General features: G+C 47.9%; 2 protein-coding genes across 4 annotated transcripts; one reads left to right on the top strand and one right to left on the bottom strand.

Annotated features, from left to right (window-relative positions):
- Window positions 1–51: 51 nt before the first annotated feature.
- LOC128084947 (F-box only protein 6-like) lies at window positions 52–5,751 on the bottom strand. Of its 2 annotated transcripts, XM_052691656.1 has the most exons (6): window positions 5,641–5,751; window positions 3,763–4,062; window positions 3,176–3,302; window positions 2,484–2,579; window positions 2,046–2,181; window positions 52–1,369 (listed from the first exon to the last, which is right to left on the bottom strand). In XM_052691656.1, exons 2-6 carry the CDS (start codon window positions 4,019–4,021, stop codon window positions 1,205–1,207), a joined length of 783 nt encoding a protein of 260 aa, XP_052547616.1. In that variant the 5' UTR covers window positions 4,022–4,062; window positions 5,641–5,751; the 3' UTR covers window positions 52–1,204. The 2 variants fall into 2 exon arrangements, with proteins under 2 accessions (XP_052547616.1, XP_052547615.1); XM_052691655.1 differs by lacking the exon at window positions 5,641–5,751 and having other exon boundaries at window positions 3,763–4,212.
- FBXO2 (F-box protein 2) lies at window positions 4,257–9,285 on the top strand. 2 transcript variants are annotated; one of them, XM_052691657.1, is made up of 6 exons: window positions 4,257–4,316; window positions 5,568–5,841; window positions 6,968–7,094; window positions 7,191–7,286; window positions 7,580–7,715; window positions 8,122–9,285. In XM_052691657.1, the coding sequence occupies exons 2-6, from the start codon at window positions 5,592–5,594 to the stop codon at window positions 8,254–8,256; spliced, it is 744 nt and encodes a 247-aa protein (XP_052547617.1). In that variant the 5' UTR covers window positions 4,257–4,316; window positions 5,568–5,591; the 3' UTR covers window positions 8,257–9,285. The 2 variants fall into 2 exon arrangements, with proteins under 2 accessions (XP_052547617.1, XP_052547618.1); XM_052691658.1 differs by lacking the exon at window positions 4,257–4,316 and adding an exon at window positions 5,947–6,091 and having other exon boundaries at window positions 5,723–5,841.
- The last annotated feature ends 9,044 nt before the right edge of the window (window positions 9,286–18,329 follow it).

Raw genomic sequence — 18,329 nt, forward strand, 5'->3', positions numbered from 1 at the left:
CAAATCAACCGCGCTTTCAGTGAAGAAGCATTTTTATTGTATTTATTTGTATTTATTTGTAGAGTTTCCATCACCTTTTCATGTCTTCTCTAGGACAAGGCTGGGATGTGTCAGTTCCTATGAAGGGCTGTACCACCTTGGTCTCCCCTTGCCACAGGGAAACCTTCACACAAAAGCTGTTAGAAGCACAGTGGAATGTGTCTGTGCTGCAAGGACACTTGTCAGCTGTCTCACTCTTAGCAGATAGCAGACAAGGGAAAACACTGTTACCTGCCTCTGTCAAAGGAGATGGAAGAAGGCCTTAATATCAGCCCTGTGCATACAGGGGTAGAAGAAATGGTACACAGAATGTGAGCTGAGCTTGTTGGACAGAAAATTTGGTAACACAGCCAGCACAGCACCTGCCTGCTTTCTCCATGCAAAAAGTGCAAGAACACCACATCTCCAAGTTGTCTGTGGCTTTAACATTTTATATAAGGTTACTGTTCAGTACAAACCAAGTTCTTTGGTAGTACAATGGTAATATGGAAAAAGGCAGTGCAGTCCAAAGGCACTTAGGTTGTCAGGTATCCACCTTAAGGGATTCCTTCCTCCTCTTTGTTCATTCCAACAGTAACGGGCTGTATTTGGACAAGGAAGGCATCTACCACGTTGATCATGTATACTTACTAAGGAATTAAATATCAGTGACACAGCATATGAGGATAAAGAAGACTGAAGGTGGCATAATGCTGTGAAAGATACATCTTTATGCACGTAATTAAACTGAAACAGGAAAATACCATAGTATTACAGTCTGTCTGTAGCACAGTCCTCGAGACAAGGGTTGATAATCCGAACTGAAAGATTTTAGCCTTGTTTTCATTAAGTTGTATAAACAAGAAAGAGTTTCCAGTTAAGACTGCTATGTACTTGTGCTACAGCCAAATGCTGTTCACTTTAGGTGTCATATTTAATTGCCCTCATCTTCCTCCTATGGAAGGGCACCAGGAATTGTCACTGCCACAGTGAGGGAGGACAGATGAAGACAGAAGTCTTTCCAGAGGGCTGGGCCTGCAGAAGTTCTGCTTGCAAACAAGGAGAGCTAGCTGCTCGTATTCCACATCAGCTGTGCAAGACAAAGCCAGGATATTCACCCAGAGAGTACAGGCAAATAAGTGCACCTAAGACCACCAGGTAACAGTCCTGAGGTAAAAGAAAACACTTATATTGTGTCTTCATTTGCCTTCAATGTCTGTGGCCCAATGGTGATGCTGCTGTTTGTCACCCTGATCCCGTACCATCCGGCCCAGAATTGGGTATCTTGGCCTCCATGCTGAAACCAGATGTAACGAACTCCAGCTGGGTAATTGCTGAAAGTGTGGGAAATCTGTAGAGAAAGGAAATTCTGCTTATTTTGTCTCAATAATCCAGCAGTGACATTGAAGGTGAAACAATTCCAGGTATAGAGCCCTGGGCTTAGGAGAAGCTCATTCTAAAATACCTTCCAATAAAAGTATGCATCACATCACTTTCTTTGAGGAAGGATAAAATAAAATAGCCTCCCATATTTGACTCATAGGATTACAGGGCAGAAGGGTAAACATAATTTAAGCTTGGTACGTGACAGAGGTAACAACATAAAAGGGAGTGTACAGCCACTCAAACCAAGCCATTCAAACCAGTCAAAACAAACAAATTAGGAAAAGTAATGTCTGCAATACTTTCACTTACACCCATGCAGGTGTTTTAAAACAAAGCTTTTTGATCCAACATAAACAAGAACTGTGCTCCTGCAACTCGGTTACTTGGACAAAAACTCAAATAAAGAACAGAAACACTTGAAGAAGCCCAGTCAAAATAGCACAGGGGCCCGGGGGGGGGAATCCCACACACCTACAAACTGAACCTAGATCTTTCAATGTAACCTAGATCTTTCTTCTTCAATGTTGTCAACAGTGAGGACTGGCTTACGTTTTGTCTTATGTTAGAGCAACTTGGAGCTTTAGACAAGATTCTTATCACAATGTGGATGTAAATCTGCCTCCTGGAGTGCTGCTCCTTACCTCTCTCCACATTGCGTCACTCCACTGCTCTATGACCACTGGCTCAGGACAGAACTCCTCAAGCACAATGTAGTTTTCAGAAAGCAGCCTCACTCTGAGCTCATAGCGACAACCACAGTCAAATCTGGCAGCATACCTAGAGAGCAAGGGAGAAATCAAGGAGGAGGGCTGTACACACAGCATTGTTTTCCTTACTGTCCAGAAACAGTCTCCAACTGGAACTGAGGAAAGGGATGTCACCCCCATAGCTATGGAGAGCACAGCTATATTTTCTTCACAGGATTGCCACCTTATAGTCCACTGAATAAACCAAGATTTAGCCTAAGCTTTACTGAAGAGCTACAGATCCCAAAGAATTAATGTTATAGCACAAAAAGCTTCAAAGGCCCAGCTTACACCGAGGTCCTAATGCTAGAAATTCTAGTATTCAGTTCTTACCAGTCCTTGACTACAATTTCAGGCCGTTTCTCATCCATCAGCTCATTCCAGTACCCTTCTTCCTGCAGGGTAATCAGTTGAGACTTGAAGCATGGCCTGCAACAGAAACAGAAGCATTCAAAAGCATCTCTCAACATCAGTGCTTTCCCTACCAGACTGACGCTCACTGAATGCTCACCCAGACCCTGAGTACCCACGAGGCTGACAGGGCTGAGGTGTGCCTTTATCCAAAGTTCGAGCAGAAATAAACTGCTCAGCTTCACCCCAGATAAAAGGAATCCAACAGAGTGGATCAAGAAGGGTTCCTATGCACACATGACAGATATTGATTATGGAAAAGCAGTTGATCTTCCACTGTTGATGGCTTTTAGTGCGAGCTGTTTGCATGACAAACACCTCATGCTTCCAGAGGTTAAAGCTTTGACTTCGTCAGGTGAAGATATCTGATCAGTCTGCCAGACCTCAACTTCTGTCCACCACATTTAGTAGAAGAATGGAGAAATTCAGCACACGATGTGATTCACTTCTGCAACACATTGCTCTCTTTAGATTGAGGAGTATTAAGAATTAAAATCTTTTTTTCCCCTCTCTCTGGGATAAGGCTCCTTGTCCTGCCTCGCCCCTAACCACAGTGCTCCTGCAGCCAGTAAAAAGGAAGCAGTTTTCCTCCAGTTGCACTTTGCAGCTCTTACCCAAACGAAGTGACGAAGTATTTGTGGACTTCTGAGTCTGGCAGCTCTTTCCCCAGAGGTCCAGGCAGATCCTCAATCTTCCACTTATCTCCTCCATTCTGATCAAGTTTCCAGTGCGTAAAGTTCTCTAAAAAGATATCAAAGATCGGCATTAGGACTTCAATTTTCTGCAGCATCTCTGCTTTCCTTAAAGAGAGCTACTTATGCTGGTGAATTTTCAGCTGTGTTTCTCTTGTACTTAAGGGTGACCTTTAGCACCGTACTGTCATTACTTTCAGCGTGGCTGTCAGCAGCTGTGACAGAGCTGGGCACAGCACTGCAGGTGGGGACAGAGAAGGAGAGTTGCCCTCCCTGCCCATTGCCACCCCTCTGCTGATGCAGCCCAGGATGCAGTCGGCCTGAAACCAACTGCTGATGGTTTCACTGCTGTATTACATCTTGTGACTTACAGGGATTTAACCCAAACAGCATTACGCAGCGTTTCCTCGTGGATCTGACTCAGTGCCACAGCCCCAGTAATAGTGAGGCACTGCAGGGCACATCCCAACTGCTGGGAAACTCCATAGGCCCTCTACCAACAAACCAACCTTCGGCTCGGGGGTTTTTGATCAAGTTCCTCTTCAGCTTGCACAGCAGGTAGAACACCTTCCAGTCAGTGATGCTCCTGTCCAAGCTCTGCACGTAGAACCCCTCGCGTTGGCACTTGCGCTTCCAGAGGGTGGCGAGGTCCACCACGTCTCGCCATTGGGAGCACACCAGCCTGCACGCACGGAGCAGATCCCGGGCGGGCAGCAGGGACAGCAGCTCCACCAGCACATCCTCGGGGAGGTCACTGATGGTGGCCATGGCTGTGCAGAACCGACGGCAGACGGAGGGTTTCCAGGCAGCTGCGATACAGGGAGATCAGCAGGGGTTGCAGGGCTCAGAACGAAACCAAAAGCGGAGCTGTGCGCTGGGCAGGGGGGGAGGAGGGGCGAGCGGTCCTCGCTATCGCAGCCACAGCCCCACCTGCGCTCCGGACGCGGATGTGAGGCCGCGCTTCGCTCTTCCGCAGCGGGCGGGGCGCGGGGCGGGGAGCGGCGGGGGGGGACTGAGGGGAACCGGGAGCGACGCGGGGAGCGGCAGCAGCGGCGAGCACGAGGTAGGAGCGGCGGGATGGGGTGATGGGAGAGGGGATGGAGGAGAAGAGAGGAACGACAGCCCTGGGTGGGGTTACCCGAGGAGTTCTGCTGAGGGTCGATCGCATTTTGCCCTTTAAAATCGCAGCATGGAGGGGAAAAGGGGAGAGTGAGAAATCCTCGTTGTTTCTCCGTAAAAATAATAACAGGGATTTTTAAATGATGTTTTCCCTCTGATGGCTGCGGTACAGAGACAAGAGAGCTCGTGATGCCGTGTCCCTATTGCTTCCCTGCTTGCCCCACTCGCCGTGCCGTGTTTATGGCAGCAGCACGCCGGGATGCTCTGCCTGCCCTGCTCAGTGATTTTTCTCTCCCGCAGTTTCGCTCTGTGCGATTCAGTGCAGCTTCCCCGCTTCAGCGCACGGCTGAGACAAAAGCGGTGTCAGTGCGTCCCGCTCTCTGTGCACGGCGCTCCTCTCTCCCCCGCTCTGCAGCACTCTGCCCCGAAGCCCGCAGCGCTCAGCGCGCCCATTGATCGCGCTGCCGCCTGACTGCGGTTATCGGGCCGTAGGAAAAGGAAGATTTGAAGCGCTCAGACCCGTGCTTTACGCGGCATCGTGACTAAGGAGATTCAGTGCTAACCCCGAGGGAAGAAAGGCCTTCCAACAGCCAGGCCCGAGTGCAGCCTAAGCAGAGGGGACCGATTCTGTGCTGACAGAGCACATCTATTCTTAGGTTAATTGTTATTTGTTTTAAGTTTATTCCAGTAGCTGATGCGTGGACAAGTACCAGCGTTCCCCAGCTGCCTGACAGCAGAAATTTGTCTGGTCCTGGATAGTCCTCCTCTATGGCCTTGGAACCAAAAAAGCATCAGTGCAAAATGGGAATAACAATGTCCTTAGATGATGTGTGACCAAAAACAAGGGGAGTGCTCCCCACATGACCACCAAGGGTCAGAGAAGACCCCATACAACCCTATGCAAGCACAGATGGGCAGGAAAGCAGCCAGAAGATGTTGGAGCATCATGCTTGTTTAACCCAAAGCATCTGCAGGCACTTAGGACCTTAATCTACTCATGTGGTTCAGGGTAGTGAGCTAGCTAGGGGTCCTGAGGCCCTCAGGTCAGAAATACCCCCCGTTATCCTGCACCTGCCTTTTAGATAAACATATTTGTTTTCCCTTTTCTTTTTTTCTAATGAGTTTGACATCATTAGTAACAGGAGAGCCCCTTCTGGGGGAACAGTGCATTACCACTTCTTCCCCCCTTTCTCAGAAAGCTCCATCCAGGGGACCAAGGATGGAGTCCCTCCCTGAAGCAGTGCTGATCAGAATCCTGGCTTCCATACCTGCGGTGGATCTGGTGCTGGCGTGCCGCCTGGTCTGCTGCCAGTGGAAGAACCTGATTGACGGAGCAGCTCTTTGGATCCTGAAGTGTCAGCAGGAAGGCTTCGCTGGAGCTGAGTCAGAGGAGAATGCGGAGAACTGGCAAAACTTCTACTTCTTGAGTAAGAGAAGAAGAAATCTCATCAAGAACCCCTGTGGTGAAGGTGAGAGATGAGCATAACAAGGCCCAAGCCTTCAGAAAACTGGGCACCTCCAGTCTTTAAAAAAGACCTTGGTTGCCATCAGGATGCATTTTCTTTTTGCCCCAGAGACAAATCACTTCATGCATGCAGCCAAACCATTTACTGGGCAAGAAGGCCTTCCATCAAAGCAGCCTTTGTGAAGGGCTCTCCATGACATCAGCTTTATGTGACCCCTGCAGGAATGTGAACCATGCTTTGCAGAACTGTACTGGTAGGTGGCACCTGGGCTTCCAGATGGCTTTTTGCCAAAGCTCAACCTAAAAGATAAGCCTTCCCCTGCTCAGGAACTCATTTGCTCTTAGCTCAGCAGGCATTTCATGCTTCCTTCCTTGCAGTTTGTTTGTGTCTTGCTTATTCCAACCCATATCACTGAGCTGTGCACACTGCAACACTTGCTGTTATTTTATGATCTCTGAACTCTACTTGCCATCTGCAGGATGTTTAGATAGCAGCAGCCTCATAACCCAAGCCTCATAACCCAAGCAGCAACACAATACATTTCACACCTCATAGACCAAAGCACAACACAGACCAACAACACGTTTTCGTTTTTCTTATTTAAAAGGAAGTGATTTTTCTGCAAGCTCTTCTCTCAGGCTAAGAGGAGAACAACAGTGTAAGGCCCTGCAGCTTCTTGCTGTACAAGCATTTAACTATGTGCTAAAAGCTTTGAGAACACCACCAGGGAGAATAGAAAATGAGGGATTTAATATGAGTTATTTTTCAACAAAAAGAATGAAACAAAGGAAAAAAAATAATCAGGGAATCAGCAGTTCTCCCCAGGTATTTCTATAATAAGACACAGAAGCACTGAGGTGGAACACCGAAACCATTTCACTACTCTTTCTTAAAGTAGACCCACAAAGACACAACCATTTCAATGGGGAATGCTGACATTTGTTACCATTCAACCTAAATAAAGTGTTGCTTTTTGCCATGCCTCCACTTAAAACATCTCATTGTGTGATCCACATGCAGACTTGGACGGCAGTGTGTCTGTTCCAAGCTGCAGAGGGGTCCCTATGGGAGATGACTGGGCTCTCCAGGCCCACAAGCTATGACCAAACATTCTTTCTTCCATTTGCAGAAGACCTGCAGCACTGGGGAGAGGTAGAGAATGGAGGTGATGGCTGGAAAATTGAAGAGCTCCCTGGGGACTTTGGAAAGGAATTCCCTAGTGAAGATGTGCATAAATACTTTGTTACATCTTATGAGTAAGGCTGCTCATTTCTCTTAATCAGGAGAGAGGATAATTTTGTTTTCTCCAGCCTCAGAGAGCTGGTGGTATCCATTACCCTCTTATGTTTCAGGTGGTGTCGAAAGTCTCAGGTCATCGACCTTAGAGCCGAGGGCTACTGGGAAGAGCTGATGGATACAACCCAGCCAAAAGTTGTGGTGAAAGACTGGTAAGTAGCAAGGATGCCCTACAAGTCCAGCAGAAGGCCTAGAGAGAGCAGGAATGGTGTACACCAGGCTTGGAGCTGTAGCTCTCATCTCACTGCGTCGCCTTTGGTGTCATTATAGATGTGAGACAGGGCTTGATCTTGACTCAAAGAACTGCTGGTAGTCTCCCCAGTCATCACCCAAGCTGTTGGTGCATATGGCAGCCATCTAAAGCTCTTCTGGTGAATGAGGGCAGGCAGTGGGTTGGAGTAGAAGTGTTCATCCAGGCAAGGCTGCTGCTTGGGGCTCCCTGCAGGTACGCGGGACGCAGCGACGCCGGCTGCCTCTATGAGCTGTGTGTGAAACTGCTGTCAGAGAACGAGGACGTGTTGGCCGAGTACAAGACGGAGACCATTGCCATCCCAGAGGACAACGACGCCAGCTGGACTGAGGTGAGTGACAGCTGTGGTTTCATGCAGGTGACACTCAACCTGCACGAACCAGGAGTGTTTTCAAGCAGACAGAAGCAGGAGGGGTTATTCTGGAGGAAGAGAAGGTTCTATCATGGGTTGTGATTGAACACAGGGGTTATACAGCAAGCCTTACATAAAACTTGGAAGCTTGCTGAGACATCACTACAAGTCTGTGGGACTACAGGAGAGACCCCTCTGGAAGCATTTGATGGCTTCTGAACAGACTGGGGTCAAAGCTCCTTCCAGTAACTTCTTTCTCACTGTAACTGTCCTCATTGCTACCCAAGCTGGTAGGTTGGATGGGGCAGGTGGAGCTGAAGGCCCAGTGCAGGTAAGGAGTGGGTTCACGGTAGCTTGACACTATTTTGTCTCTCTCAACCTCTAGATCTCCTACACCTTTTCTGACTATGGTCCTGGGGTCCGCTTTGTCCGCTTTGAGCACGGAGGCCAGGACACACTGTTCTGGAAAGGATGGTATGGTGTACGTGTTACCAACAGCAGCGTGACAGTGGAACCATAGTCAAGCTGAACAGGGGCCTGCTTGCCAGAGCTGACTTCCCTCAGGCCATCCCATGTGCTCTGGATGGATTCTGCATGGTGCTGCTTCTGGGCTGTAGAGCATACAGCTCAGGTATGAATGTGCTTGGCAGAGACCACCATCCTTCTCTCCTTAAGGGTACTATGCAAAGAATAGCAACAGACTTATGAAACCACCTTACGCTCAGTCTCACCCTTTGCACTGGTGTTCTCTATCACATGAGATCACCTAGCACTGGAAAGGTATCACCCAGCTGCCAACCTCCTGCCCCCAGCCCCACGTGCCATTGCCTGCCTTACCTGAGCGTGGCTGCCAAGCAGTGCTCTGGATCTCCATTTCAGTTTTGGGTGATGATAATGCCAAGCAATGGGGATTGGATCCCTTTGTCCTACAATGCTCTCAACATCCACTTGTAGGGGGAAGTGGTGGGAGCTGAATTCACTACGGTATCATTGTGGTCATTGGTTGATGGTTGGACTTGACGATCTTAGAGGTCTTTTCCAACTTTAATGATTCTACAGTTCTCCATGGGCATTCATTTGGCTCCTAAAAAGCAGCTGAGGATAATTGCTGGGAGAGAGACAAGGGCTTAGGGAAACAGAAGCAAATTGAGGAAGGGGCTCAGGAGCACAAATAACGCGTCTACCTGTATGCCTCCTGGCCTCTGCGTGCTTCATGCCAAACTAGTACTGCTCTTTGCAGGCAGGAGATCCACGCAATATTCTTCACACAGAAACCTGTCATTACCTCCATTTGATCTCAGTCCTTCCTGCCCACTACGTCTGCAGAAAGTACACATCTGCCTTTGCTGCAGATGCTTACTAAGACAGCACTTTGTATGTACGCCCACCAGTGCCTCTTGCTGTCACTCAGGGCAGTGAGCCACCATCCTGAACAGAGATATCTAAGCTTACCTGAGCCAAGCCTGTCCCCTGCTGCCTTGGGCACAGCTTTCCAAACCCCAGCCAAGCCAGAGTACGGGCAAACATAATAAAAGGAGCTGTATGTGGATCTTTGCTTGTGTGCTGAGTATTATTTCTTGTGCTGAAGCAGGGGAGAGCAGCAGCAGGCAGAGATATACTAAAAAGGTCATGGGAGTTCATGAAAGGCATGGAGAAGGTCCAGGAAGGCTCCTACAACACCCAGCTCTGACCCACAGGTATCTGCAAGTATAGCTCTGCTGTGAGCTCCGCTGTTCTGCACCAGAAGAGACCAGAACCGGTCAGCTCCTTCCATTACCTTGTACAGTCACACAATGACAGCACAGCTTTATTCAGCACAGCGTTTAGTGCAGCTGACCCCATTTCTAAGTTAATATTCAGCTCACTGCCAGAGCCCTGCCCCAAGGTCCTGGCATGTCCCCAAGCATCAGAGCAGTGAGGGGATCAATATACCAGGTTTGGATGCAATTGTTAAATTGAATCTTTCCTAAGCCATTGTGTTATAGTCAGGAAAAAGCCCAGGATTAAGCTTTCAGCTCCTGTGTCCCTTGAAAATACAGAGTAGGGCCACAGTCCCCACTTTAGGCTTATCTAGGCTGAACCACTCAATGCACACAGCTCCCTTACAAGAAATGCAGCTGTCAGGGTCTTTCCTTCCCCTGATGTTCACACTGATTGCTAGAGGCAGCCTGGCTGTGCTGACCTTCCCACTCAGTTTCAAGAGATGCTTCCCAAGACACTCCATGTTTCATTAAAGAAAACGGCTCTGCTCCAGAATCTGCAGAGCTGCCACTGACTCCTTGCACTCAGTGCTAGAGCTACAAGGCAAGTAAGGAAAGTGGGTGCCTATGTACTTGGAAAATAATCTCACTTGCTTGATCCATTGCAAATATTTTACTCCTAATGCCTTTTGGTCAAACACATGAAGTGTGAATGCACTGAAATCTGCACTGCATTCATCCATCCCACTCAGCTTCTGTCCAAGGCTGAACAGAGCACAGGAGCTGAACAGCCTCTCACGCACCACAGACTTCATGGGAATGAAGACCGTGCAGCTTCATAGGACTAAAGAAAGTACAGCTGTGACAAAACAGCTCAGCTGCATTAATGCCTTCTGCCACTAAAGGGCTCTATCACATGTAGCTTCAGTGACCAAGGGAAGGTTTCTAATGCTGTCTGTTTTGCTGACCCTGGCTACTACACAGTAGATTTTGGGAATAGTGGTGAACAATGCAGACATGCAATATACCATACAAGAAAAAAATATATATTTCTACAGAAATAATTCACAGATACTTTATCAGCCAAGTATTCAGAAAGCTGAAGAAGAAAAAAAGAAAGGAAAACACACAGAAAGCTCTCCCTCCATTGATGAACACAGGAACCAAAGCTCAGAGCTTTTGGCAGCCAAGATGAATGAACACATCTCCAACCCTGGCTGCTTTACTGTTCAGAGGCACAAAGAGAAGCCCCAGTCACAGCACTGCACACAGGCCTTCCTGCTGTCAGCATCTCACGTCCTGGCTAGCCTGCTGCACCTTGTTGTCAGTAATTTTCTATCCCACAAAGCCCACCACAGCCAGTCCTGGCTGTAAATACCATTATACTTAAAAATGGTGGCTGTTTTGTTCCTCCAAAATAGCTTCTGCATTTGGTGTCTTGCAGAGGAACAGAAAAGAGCAAGACAGGGCCCTGGCAAGGAAGCACTAACATACATCTCTTGTCAAGTCTAATTGAATTTTTCTATAAGAAGCATCTATTATTACCCACCTGGGGAGGCTGTGGACAGATGGAGGAGTGTGCTCCCCCACCAGGCATTCAAAATTGTTTGAAGATGAGGGGAGGAGGAGAAAAACAACTCCCTGTTGCTTGCAGCCCAGCTGTTCTAGCCAGTTTAAAAGGGAGGATAATTTAGGAGATTGATTCCCCCTAAATCAAATACTTTGTAGAGGCTGGGAATGTTCCTTCCTGAAAGCCATGATAGTGGAGTACAGAGCTTTTGGCCTGAAGCTGCAGCAGAGCCGAACACAACCCCAAATAGGATGGGAGGCCAGCAGCCTTGTATTTGGCCCACAAGGCTGTCAGGAGTAGAGATGTTCCAAATAACCAGCTAACACTGAGCTTGTGAACAAACATCCCCACAGCTCACATCTCTTCCTGCAGCCCAGATACAGCCATAGGGTGAGAGGGAATGGCCTCAAGTTGCACCAGGGGAGGTTCAGGTTCAATTTTAGGAAAAACTTCTCTGAAAGAATGGCTGGGCACTGGAAGAGGCTGCCCAGAGACGTGCTGGGGTCACCATTACAGGAGGCATGTAGGTGTGGTACTTAGGAATGCAGTTTACTGGGCAGTACAGGCAGCAGCTGGACAGTTGGACTGGACAGTCTTAGAGGTCTTTTCCAACCTTAATGATTCCATGACTCCCACTCCTTCCTTGCTGCCTCCCAACAAGCAGGTACCCTGGGGAGGAAGAGGTGAACAACTCCTCCATCCATCCAGCTGCTTTGTCCCCATGTTCTTGGGGCACTGCCCAGCCTGCTCAATGTCCCTGTTAGGAAAAAAAAGGGCTTCATGATGCTTTTCCACTGGAAAGGTGCAAATAAGAGAGAGAACATCCATAACGAATTCAACTGGGAAAAGCCCTGTGGGAGCTGGAAAGCATCACTGCTACACTGAACAGCTGCACAAGAGCTGAGCTCTGTGCACAGCAGCCTGGAAGGAAAACATACTCAGATAAACTAAAACAGTTTAAGAGAACATATATAGTTAATGTTGCTGTGCAAAGGGGGGAGATGGCAAAGGATCATAAAATAAAGCAAGCACACAAGCAGAGCCATGGTGACAGCAGAGGGCACTCGGGCTGCAGGCAGAGAGCTGGGAGCCAGCCTGACCTCAGGTGCTGCTGGCTGCTGCTCTGCAAGCAGGAGATATTCAGAATAACTACAAGTGTTTGGCTCTGCCTTGTACTCACTGTACCCATTTCTAATCACTACGCTGCACCTCTTCTTGTCTCAGCAGCGCAATGAGCTGTGGGACTGTCTGCATCCCCATCTACACTGTGCCCAGGCACTCTGATACCTTCCTTGCATGCAAAGTTCAACAGCCCTCCCCAGGAAGATGGGAGTCCCAGCTGTATTACACGTGCCCTTGGCTAACCTCCCTTGCAGGCACTTAGAGCAACTCATCTGGAGCTGCCACCAGTGCAAACCCATTAACTGCAGTGCAATCAGCATTCCCAGAAGGACAGAGAAACCACGATAAAGATGTAAGTGTGCTCACTGAACTGATAAACGGTGAGGAACACATCTCTTGCCACTCTGATCCTGCCAGATGGACCACTTTTACAAGGGCAGTGAACCATCCCTGCAGACACCCAAGGTCAGACAGGATGGGCCTTTAAGCACTGATGGAGCTGTGGGTGTCTGCTCTCTGCAGGGGGGCTGGCCCTGATGACCCTTAAAGGCCCCTTCCAACCCAAATGATTCTGTAGTTCTGGCTAATGGGACGGGTTTACGAGCACTCAGGTATGTGCACCGAAACACATCCACAGGTGTAGGCAAACACACAGGCAGATGTACATCCACAGCCATGCAGAACTTCAGAACCCAGCAATCTGGCCTCCCTGTGCTGCCAGGAACAGGCTGCCCTCAGACCATCACAGAGAACTGGCACAGCCTCTCACCTGGTCTTTGACCTCAAGGACCACACAGCACTTCCCTTTGGCTTCCCATAGGTCTTCTCCAGGCGTACACCACAGGTTGCTGTTGCATAAGATTTAGGAGACAAGAGCTGAAAGCATCAGCTCTGAGCTCACCACCCTGCAGAAAGCAGCTCGTGCTCCTAAGCGTGAAGCTGCTTTTCTGAGGAAGAGGGATGGTGTCAGAGCTCTGCTACTTGCAATCCTTCCAAAGGGTCCTGGAGTCAAGTGGAGCCATTTCCACCTCACCACCCACCGTGCAGCTCCTTCCGTTAATATTGACATGTGAAGCATTGCAAAACGAAGCAGATAAAATCCTGATCCAGATATGAGAAACGACTTTGCATTTTTTTGTAAATTAAACCTAATCTTGTGTTGACTCTGCTATACAAGGAGAAATAATGAAGCAGATTAAGACGAGATCTTGTTCACTCTAGCTGAACAAAAGCCAATTAATTGCCAGTAGGATTATTGTGAATTCTCTCTCGTCTTACACAAACACAATCAGATACAGTCTAGGTGCTGCTGGAGCAGCCCTGCTTATTGGAGCGATAACTCTGCCTGGACAGAGGAATACACAAAGGCTCAGTTAAACCACACAGGATTCTGCCTTGCTGTTTTCCCCAGTGACTCTTGCCAACTTGCAAAGGATGGAGATGCATTAAAAACGAACAGCCACAAATGGCCCTCCCACACACAAACCCACAACATGCAGCCTTGCCTACTCCAAGTCCTCTTCTCCTGGCTTCAGGAGAGCCTTCCCCTTACCTGTACATCATGGGAGTGAATCATCTAGCCCTTTCCCAGAGCTTTTCAGCTACGACAGCTTTCCTCTTTCTGCAAATCCTTTCTTAGACTTCCAATGTGTCAAAATGTTTCATTTCCATTAGCCAAGCCAAATTCTCTCAGCAGAGCCTCCTTCCATGTGCCATGACAACCAGCAGGGACATCGTTCCTGCCTGCTCCCATCTGGCCTGTTCCCAATACGAAACCAATCTGGAGATGTGGCACTGAAGGACATGGGTTAGTGGGCATGGTGTTGATGGCTGGACTGAGTGAACTTGAAGGTCTATTCCAGCCCTAATGATTCCATGAGCAGAGACTGGCAGGGGTTGGAGCTGGATGGTCTTCGAGGTCCCTTCCAACTCAAGTCATTCTTAGACCACAAAAACAGTTGGAAGGGAGAAGCAAATCCTACTTCAAGTTGGGACAAGTTGGGTAGGAGCAGACCACACCAGCACTCCTGTAAAGGGGGAATGGCAGTGCCCAACTTGGAGCTCAGCTCACCACCACCCATCCTCCCCAGTCCGTGGCAATAAGGAGGAGTTCCCCCCATCCTGCCAGGGGGGGAACCCGTAACAACAAGAAATAAAAGCCACGGGGTGAATCTGTGGATGATTTACTCGGAGAAGATACTTCTTATTTTCATACCAAGTTAAAAAAAATAATAAAAAAATAAAATTAAACTCTGTCAAAGCCTGCAGCAATGGCACTGACAGACAAAAATGACTTACAGAAAAAAATGCACAGGGAAAGCGATTTTCTTTGCCTGCATTGCCAGGGGAATTAAATCTTGTTTTTTTTTCCCCGTCACCACCAAGTGGAATAATCCAATATATTAAAGCTAATGTGCTTCTTGTATTTATTGCTGTGTATTTGACCTAACAGAGTTTTATTTCTACATTAAGAATAAAACCATTCTGGAAGGCAAGCTGCAAAGCTCTAGATCAATTACTACCTTCTCCAACAGCTGAAAAATGAGTTATTTCTTGTAAAAGGAAAAAAGTAGAAAATAATAATAAAAATAAAAAACCTCCTCTCCCTTGTGCAATGAGTTCTGCACTGCAGATCTGGTGGAATTCGGTAATATTGAGTTTGGTTTCTAAGTAACATTAAAAAAAATAAATAAACCCATGAAACAGCAGCAGGGCCATGGTGTGCGCTCCATCCTGCGCAGCGCAGAGCTGCACACAGCCCTCAGCGAGGAGCAAGGCTCTGCAGCACGCACAGCTCCAGCCCAGTGCTTGCCCTAGGGGACCGTGTCCAATTCAAGCATGTCCAGCAGTAACAGGATGTGTAATAACTGTACAAAGCAGCTCTTGTTGGTAAACAAACAAAACCGCAGGCACAAAGCCAAGAAACTGTGCTGAAGTGTGAGAACAGCAGGTGGAAGCTGACAGTGGGAGGAGGAATACCTCGCATCCACAACCACAGCAAGAAATAGGAGAGCACTCCTCCTAGCATGCAAGCTTTGCACAAAGCTCTCATTTACACCAGGCCCAGGGTGCTGTCCTGCCCTGGAGGACCTCAGAGCAGTAAAATCATAGAGCCATCAAGGTTGGAAAAGACCTCTAAGATCATCCAGTCCAACCCAACCCACTGTGCCCACTGCCCACCTCCCTCAGTGCCACATCTCCACACTGAACACCTCCCGGGACCCTGACCCCATCACTCCCTGTGCAGCTGCCAGCACATCACTGCTCTGAGAAGAAATCCTCCCTAATACCCAACCTGCACCTCCCCTGGCACAACTTGAGGCCATTCCCTCTCATCCTATCACTCAAACAGAAGTAACTTGGAATTCTTATATATGCATGAGTTAGAGTTACATTTAACTTCAACCTTCAGCTCAAGTGCAATCAGTAAATCCGAGCAAACAGTCTTTTAACAGCTCCTTGGAAGGTTTTTTTGTTTGTTTGTTTCGCTTGCTTCTGGCTTTTCGTTTTTTTTTGAAGCCTCAAATAACTGCTTCCAACATTCTGCCCTAACTCTCACTTGGGAATTTTTTTAATTATTGATCAGGACAAGAGCTCTCCCTTCATGCATACTCCATCTAATCCTTTCATTTACTGTGCTTTTTGCCTGCATGCAAAATGAATGACATTTCATTTCCAAGCTCCATCAGCATCAAGTCTACTTCCCTCGGTAACAGCACCCCACTGGCGTCAGATGGAAACCCACACAAGGGGTAGTTACATGCAGCAGCCTGAAAAACAGTCAGTAAGAAACCCAGGGGATCTGGAGGGTGTAGTGCTGAATATTTAGCACCCCTAGACCAAGAGTTGTTGCCTGGCTGCAACAATCTGCTCTCAGTCTTCTCCCTTACCTTACCTTACCCTCATCAGCAATGCTACCATCTTCTCCTGCACATACATGAGCAGCAGCTGCCTTCAGAGACCTTTTGAACTGCCTGAATAATTTAATCACACCTATTTTCCTCTCTCCCACACTGCAGACTGGCCAGACAGCTGACCTGCGTCTCCAGAGATCATTACAGCTAACTAAAATGCAGAAGTGCTGCTGTTTTCCTAATGACTTGCATACTATGACCCCAGCCAAGTTTTTCTAGGCTGCTTGCAAATCCTTTTCTTTACTTTCTTACTTCGTAAACCTAATGAGCTTGGATAGGACAAGATGGGAATAGCAGAACTGAGAGCAATTCCTGTCTGGATGAACTTTGGACTGCGACTTCAACTGTATGTAGAATCACTACAGTTGGAAAAGACCTCTAAGATCATCAAGTCCAACCACCAACCAACCACCACTGTGCCCACTCACAGAACCATAGAATCGTTAAGGTTAGAAAAGACCTCTAAGATCACCATGTCCAACTACGAAACTGCAGCCACCATGCCAACTCAGAGCCATTAAGGTTGGAAAAGACCTCTAAGATCAAGTCCAGCCATCAACCCATGACCAACATGCTCACCTGCAGAGTCATTAAGTTTGGAGAAGACCTCTAAGATCACTAAGCCCAACCACTGACCCATCCCCACCATTCTCACTTAACCACATCCTGCTTCATTTAATTTACTTAATTCCTCTGGCTTTTCAAAAGTGTTCAGCAGGTTTTCTTGGCATCTAGAGCCCTGCTGAGCCGCATGCCTTACAAAAAGGCAGGCAGGTCTTGGTCAGCCAGAGCAAATAAAAGCAGACATGGAAAAACAGCCAGAGCAAACCAGTAGAATCCCATATAAAGACCCATGGTCTCTGCCCACTGTGTCCTTGAGAGAGAGCAAGCCTCTCCCCTGGCTCTTACCTTCAGTTCTGCTCATCACTCCCACAGCCCAGCAGGTTCCCACAGAAACTTGTCTTCATCAACATGCACAGCAGCAGCTGCCTGGCTCATCTGCAGGGAGCAAGGAGTCTGATGCTGGCCTCAGATATCACACTGCCTAATTAACTACTTGACACTATCACAGTCCCTCCTAGAGACAGACCCAGAGACATTACCCTACATGTATCTGGAAATCACTAGATAAGGGTGAATAGTGCCTCTGGAAAGCAGTGAGTGCCCCATGAATGCAATACCTAGAGCTTGTAATGTATGCATTTGTCCAAGGGACAAGGGCTGAGGGAAACAAACAAAACAAAACAACAAAAAGCAATGAGAAGGGAACCCAGTGCCTCCTGCAGTACAAGCATGCATGTGAATCGAAAATCATTAAGGTTGGAAAAGACCACTAAGATCATCTAGTCCAACTGTCAACCCCAGAATGCCATCATCTGTGAGGCTGTACGTAGAGATACGTTTCTGACCTGCTCACCCCAGGACAAACAGGACGTGCTGGCACAGACCAACCTCCATCAGATACCATGATCCAAAGGCAAAAAATGCAAACCGCACTCTGGTGAGCAAGGAATGACATTCCTGCCCAGCACAGATCCACAGCCTTGACCAGGAAAATTCAGTGATATTAACACCACTACCCTTAGTTACCCTTAGTTGCTCAAGAGACCCAGTCCCAGGCCATCAATCAGCCTCCAGTTCTTCTATTGGACTCCATCCCAGTTTCTTTACCTTTCTTAGGAATTAATTCCAGCAGCTTCATTATAAAGAATAAATAGCAGAAGCACATGGCAAAGGACTCCTCAAAGATCCAAGACGAGAAACTTCTGCTCGTTAAGAGATCCCAGGAGAAAAAGGTGTAATTCTTCAGAAGAAATCACTGAATAATGAACTGGAAGTGCCTTCCCCAGTGCTAGAGCAGAGGAGTTCAGTGAATAATCCACAGCTGCTAAGGCAAAAAAAATCAACAGTAATGCTCTCCTGTCTCCTGGGCTCTCTTTCCAAGACCAGCACAGCTGAGCTCAGAGGTTCTCTCCCAGCAAAGAAAACTCCAGAGCATCCCAAACACCTCTGTGCTCCTGGGTTCGGTGTTGCTTTGCACAGCCTCCCTGCATGACTCTTTAACACACTGCTTCATTTTCAAGGTCTCATGTGCCCACTTAGAGACCTTGAGACAGCTCTACTGCCTGATCCTGTCTAGATGAAGCACCGGTGGAATAAATCTGAAGAATGCTCATGGAGAGCAGCAAGGGAACGAGAGCAGATGGCTGGCTGCTGACATTCCCCACCATGTGCCATCTCCTCTCTCCAGCCAGGTCATTTCAGTGAGCTCCCACCCCATCAGATG

Source organism: Tympanuchus pallidicinctus, unplaced genomic scaffold (assembly GCF_026119805.1).
Source record: "Tympanuchus pallidicinctus isolate F22 unplaced genomic scaffold, pur_lepc_1.0 scaffold29, whole genome shotgun sequence".
NCBI lineage: Eukaryota > Metazoa > Chordata > Aves > Galliformes > Phasianidae > Tympanuchus > Tympanuchus pallidicinctus.

What these genes read in the sequence shown, in the direction of transcription:
- LOC128084947 (XM_052691656.1), bottom strand. Translation starts at nt 4,021, where the DNA reads ATGGCCACCATCAGTGACCTCCCCGAGGATGTGCTGGTGGAGCTGCTG. An exon ending in GAAATTGTAGTCAAGGACTG is followed by an intron (nt 2,182 to 2,483) that starts GTAAGAACTGAA and finishes CTTGCTCTCTAG; the next exon opens with GTATGCTGCCAGATTTGACT. An exon ending in GTGACGCAATGTGGAGAGAG is followed by an intron (nt 1,370 to 2,045) that starts GTAAGGAGCAGC and finishes CTTTCTCTACAG; the next exon opens with ATTTCCCACACTTTCAGCAA.
- FBXO2 (XM_052691657.1), top strand. Translation starts at nt 5,592, where the DNA reads ATGGAGTCCCTCCCTGAAGCAGTGCTGATCAGAATCCTGGCTTCCATA. An exon ending in TACTTTGTTACATCTTATGA is followed by an intron (nt 7,095 to 7,190) that starts GTAAGGCTGCTC and finishes CTTATGTTTCAG; the next exon opens with GTGGTGTCGAAAGTCTCAGG. An exon ending in ACGACGCCAGCTGGACTGAG is followed by an intron (nt 7,716 to 8,121) that starts GTGAGTGACAGC and finishes CTCAACCTCTAG; the next exon opens with ATCTCCTACACCTTTTCTGA.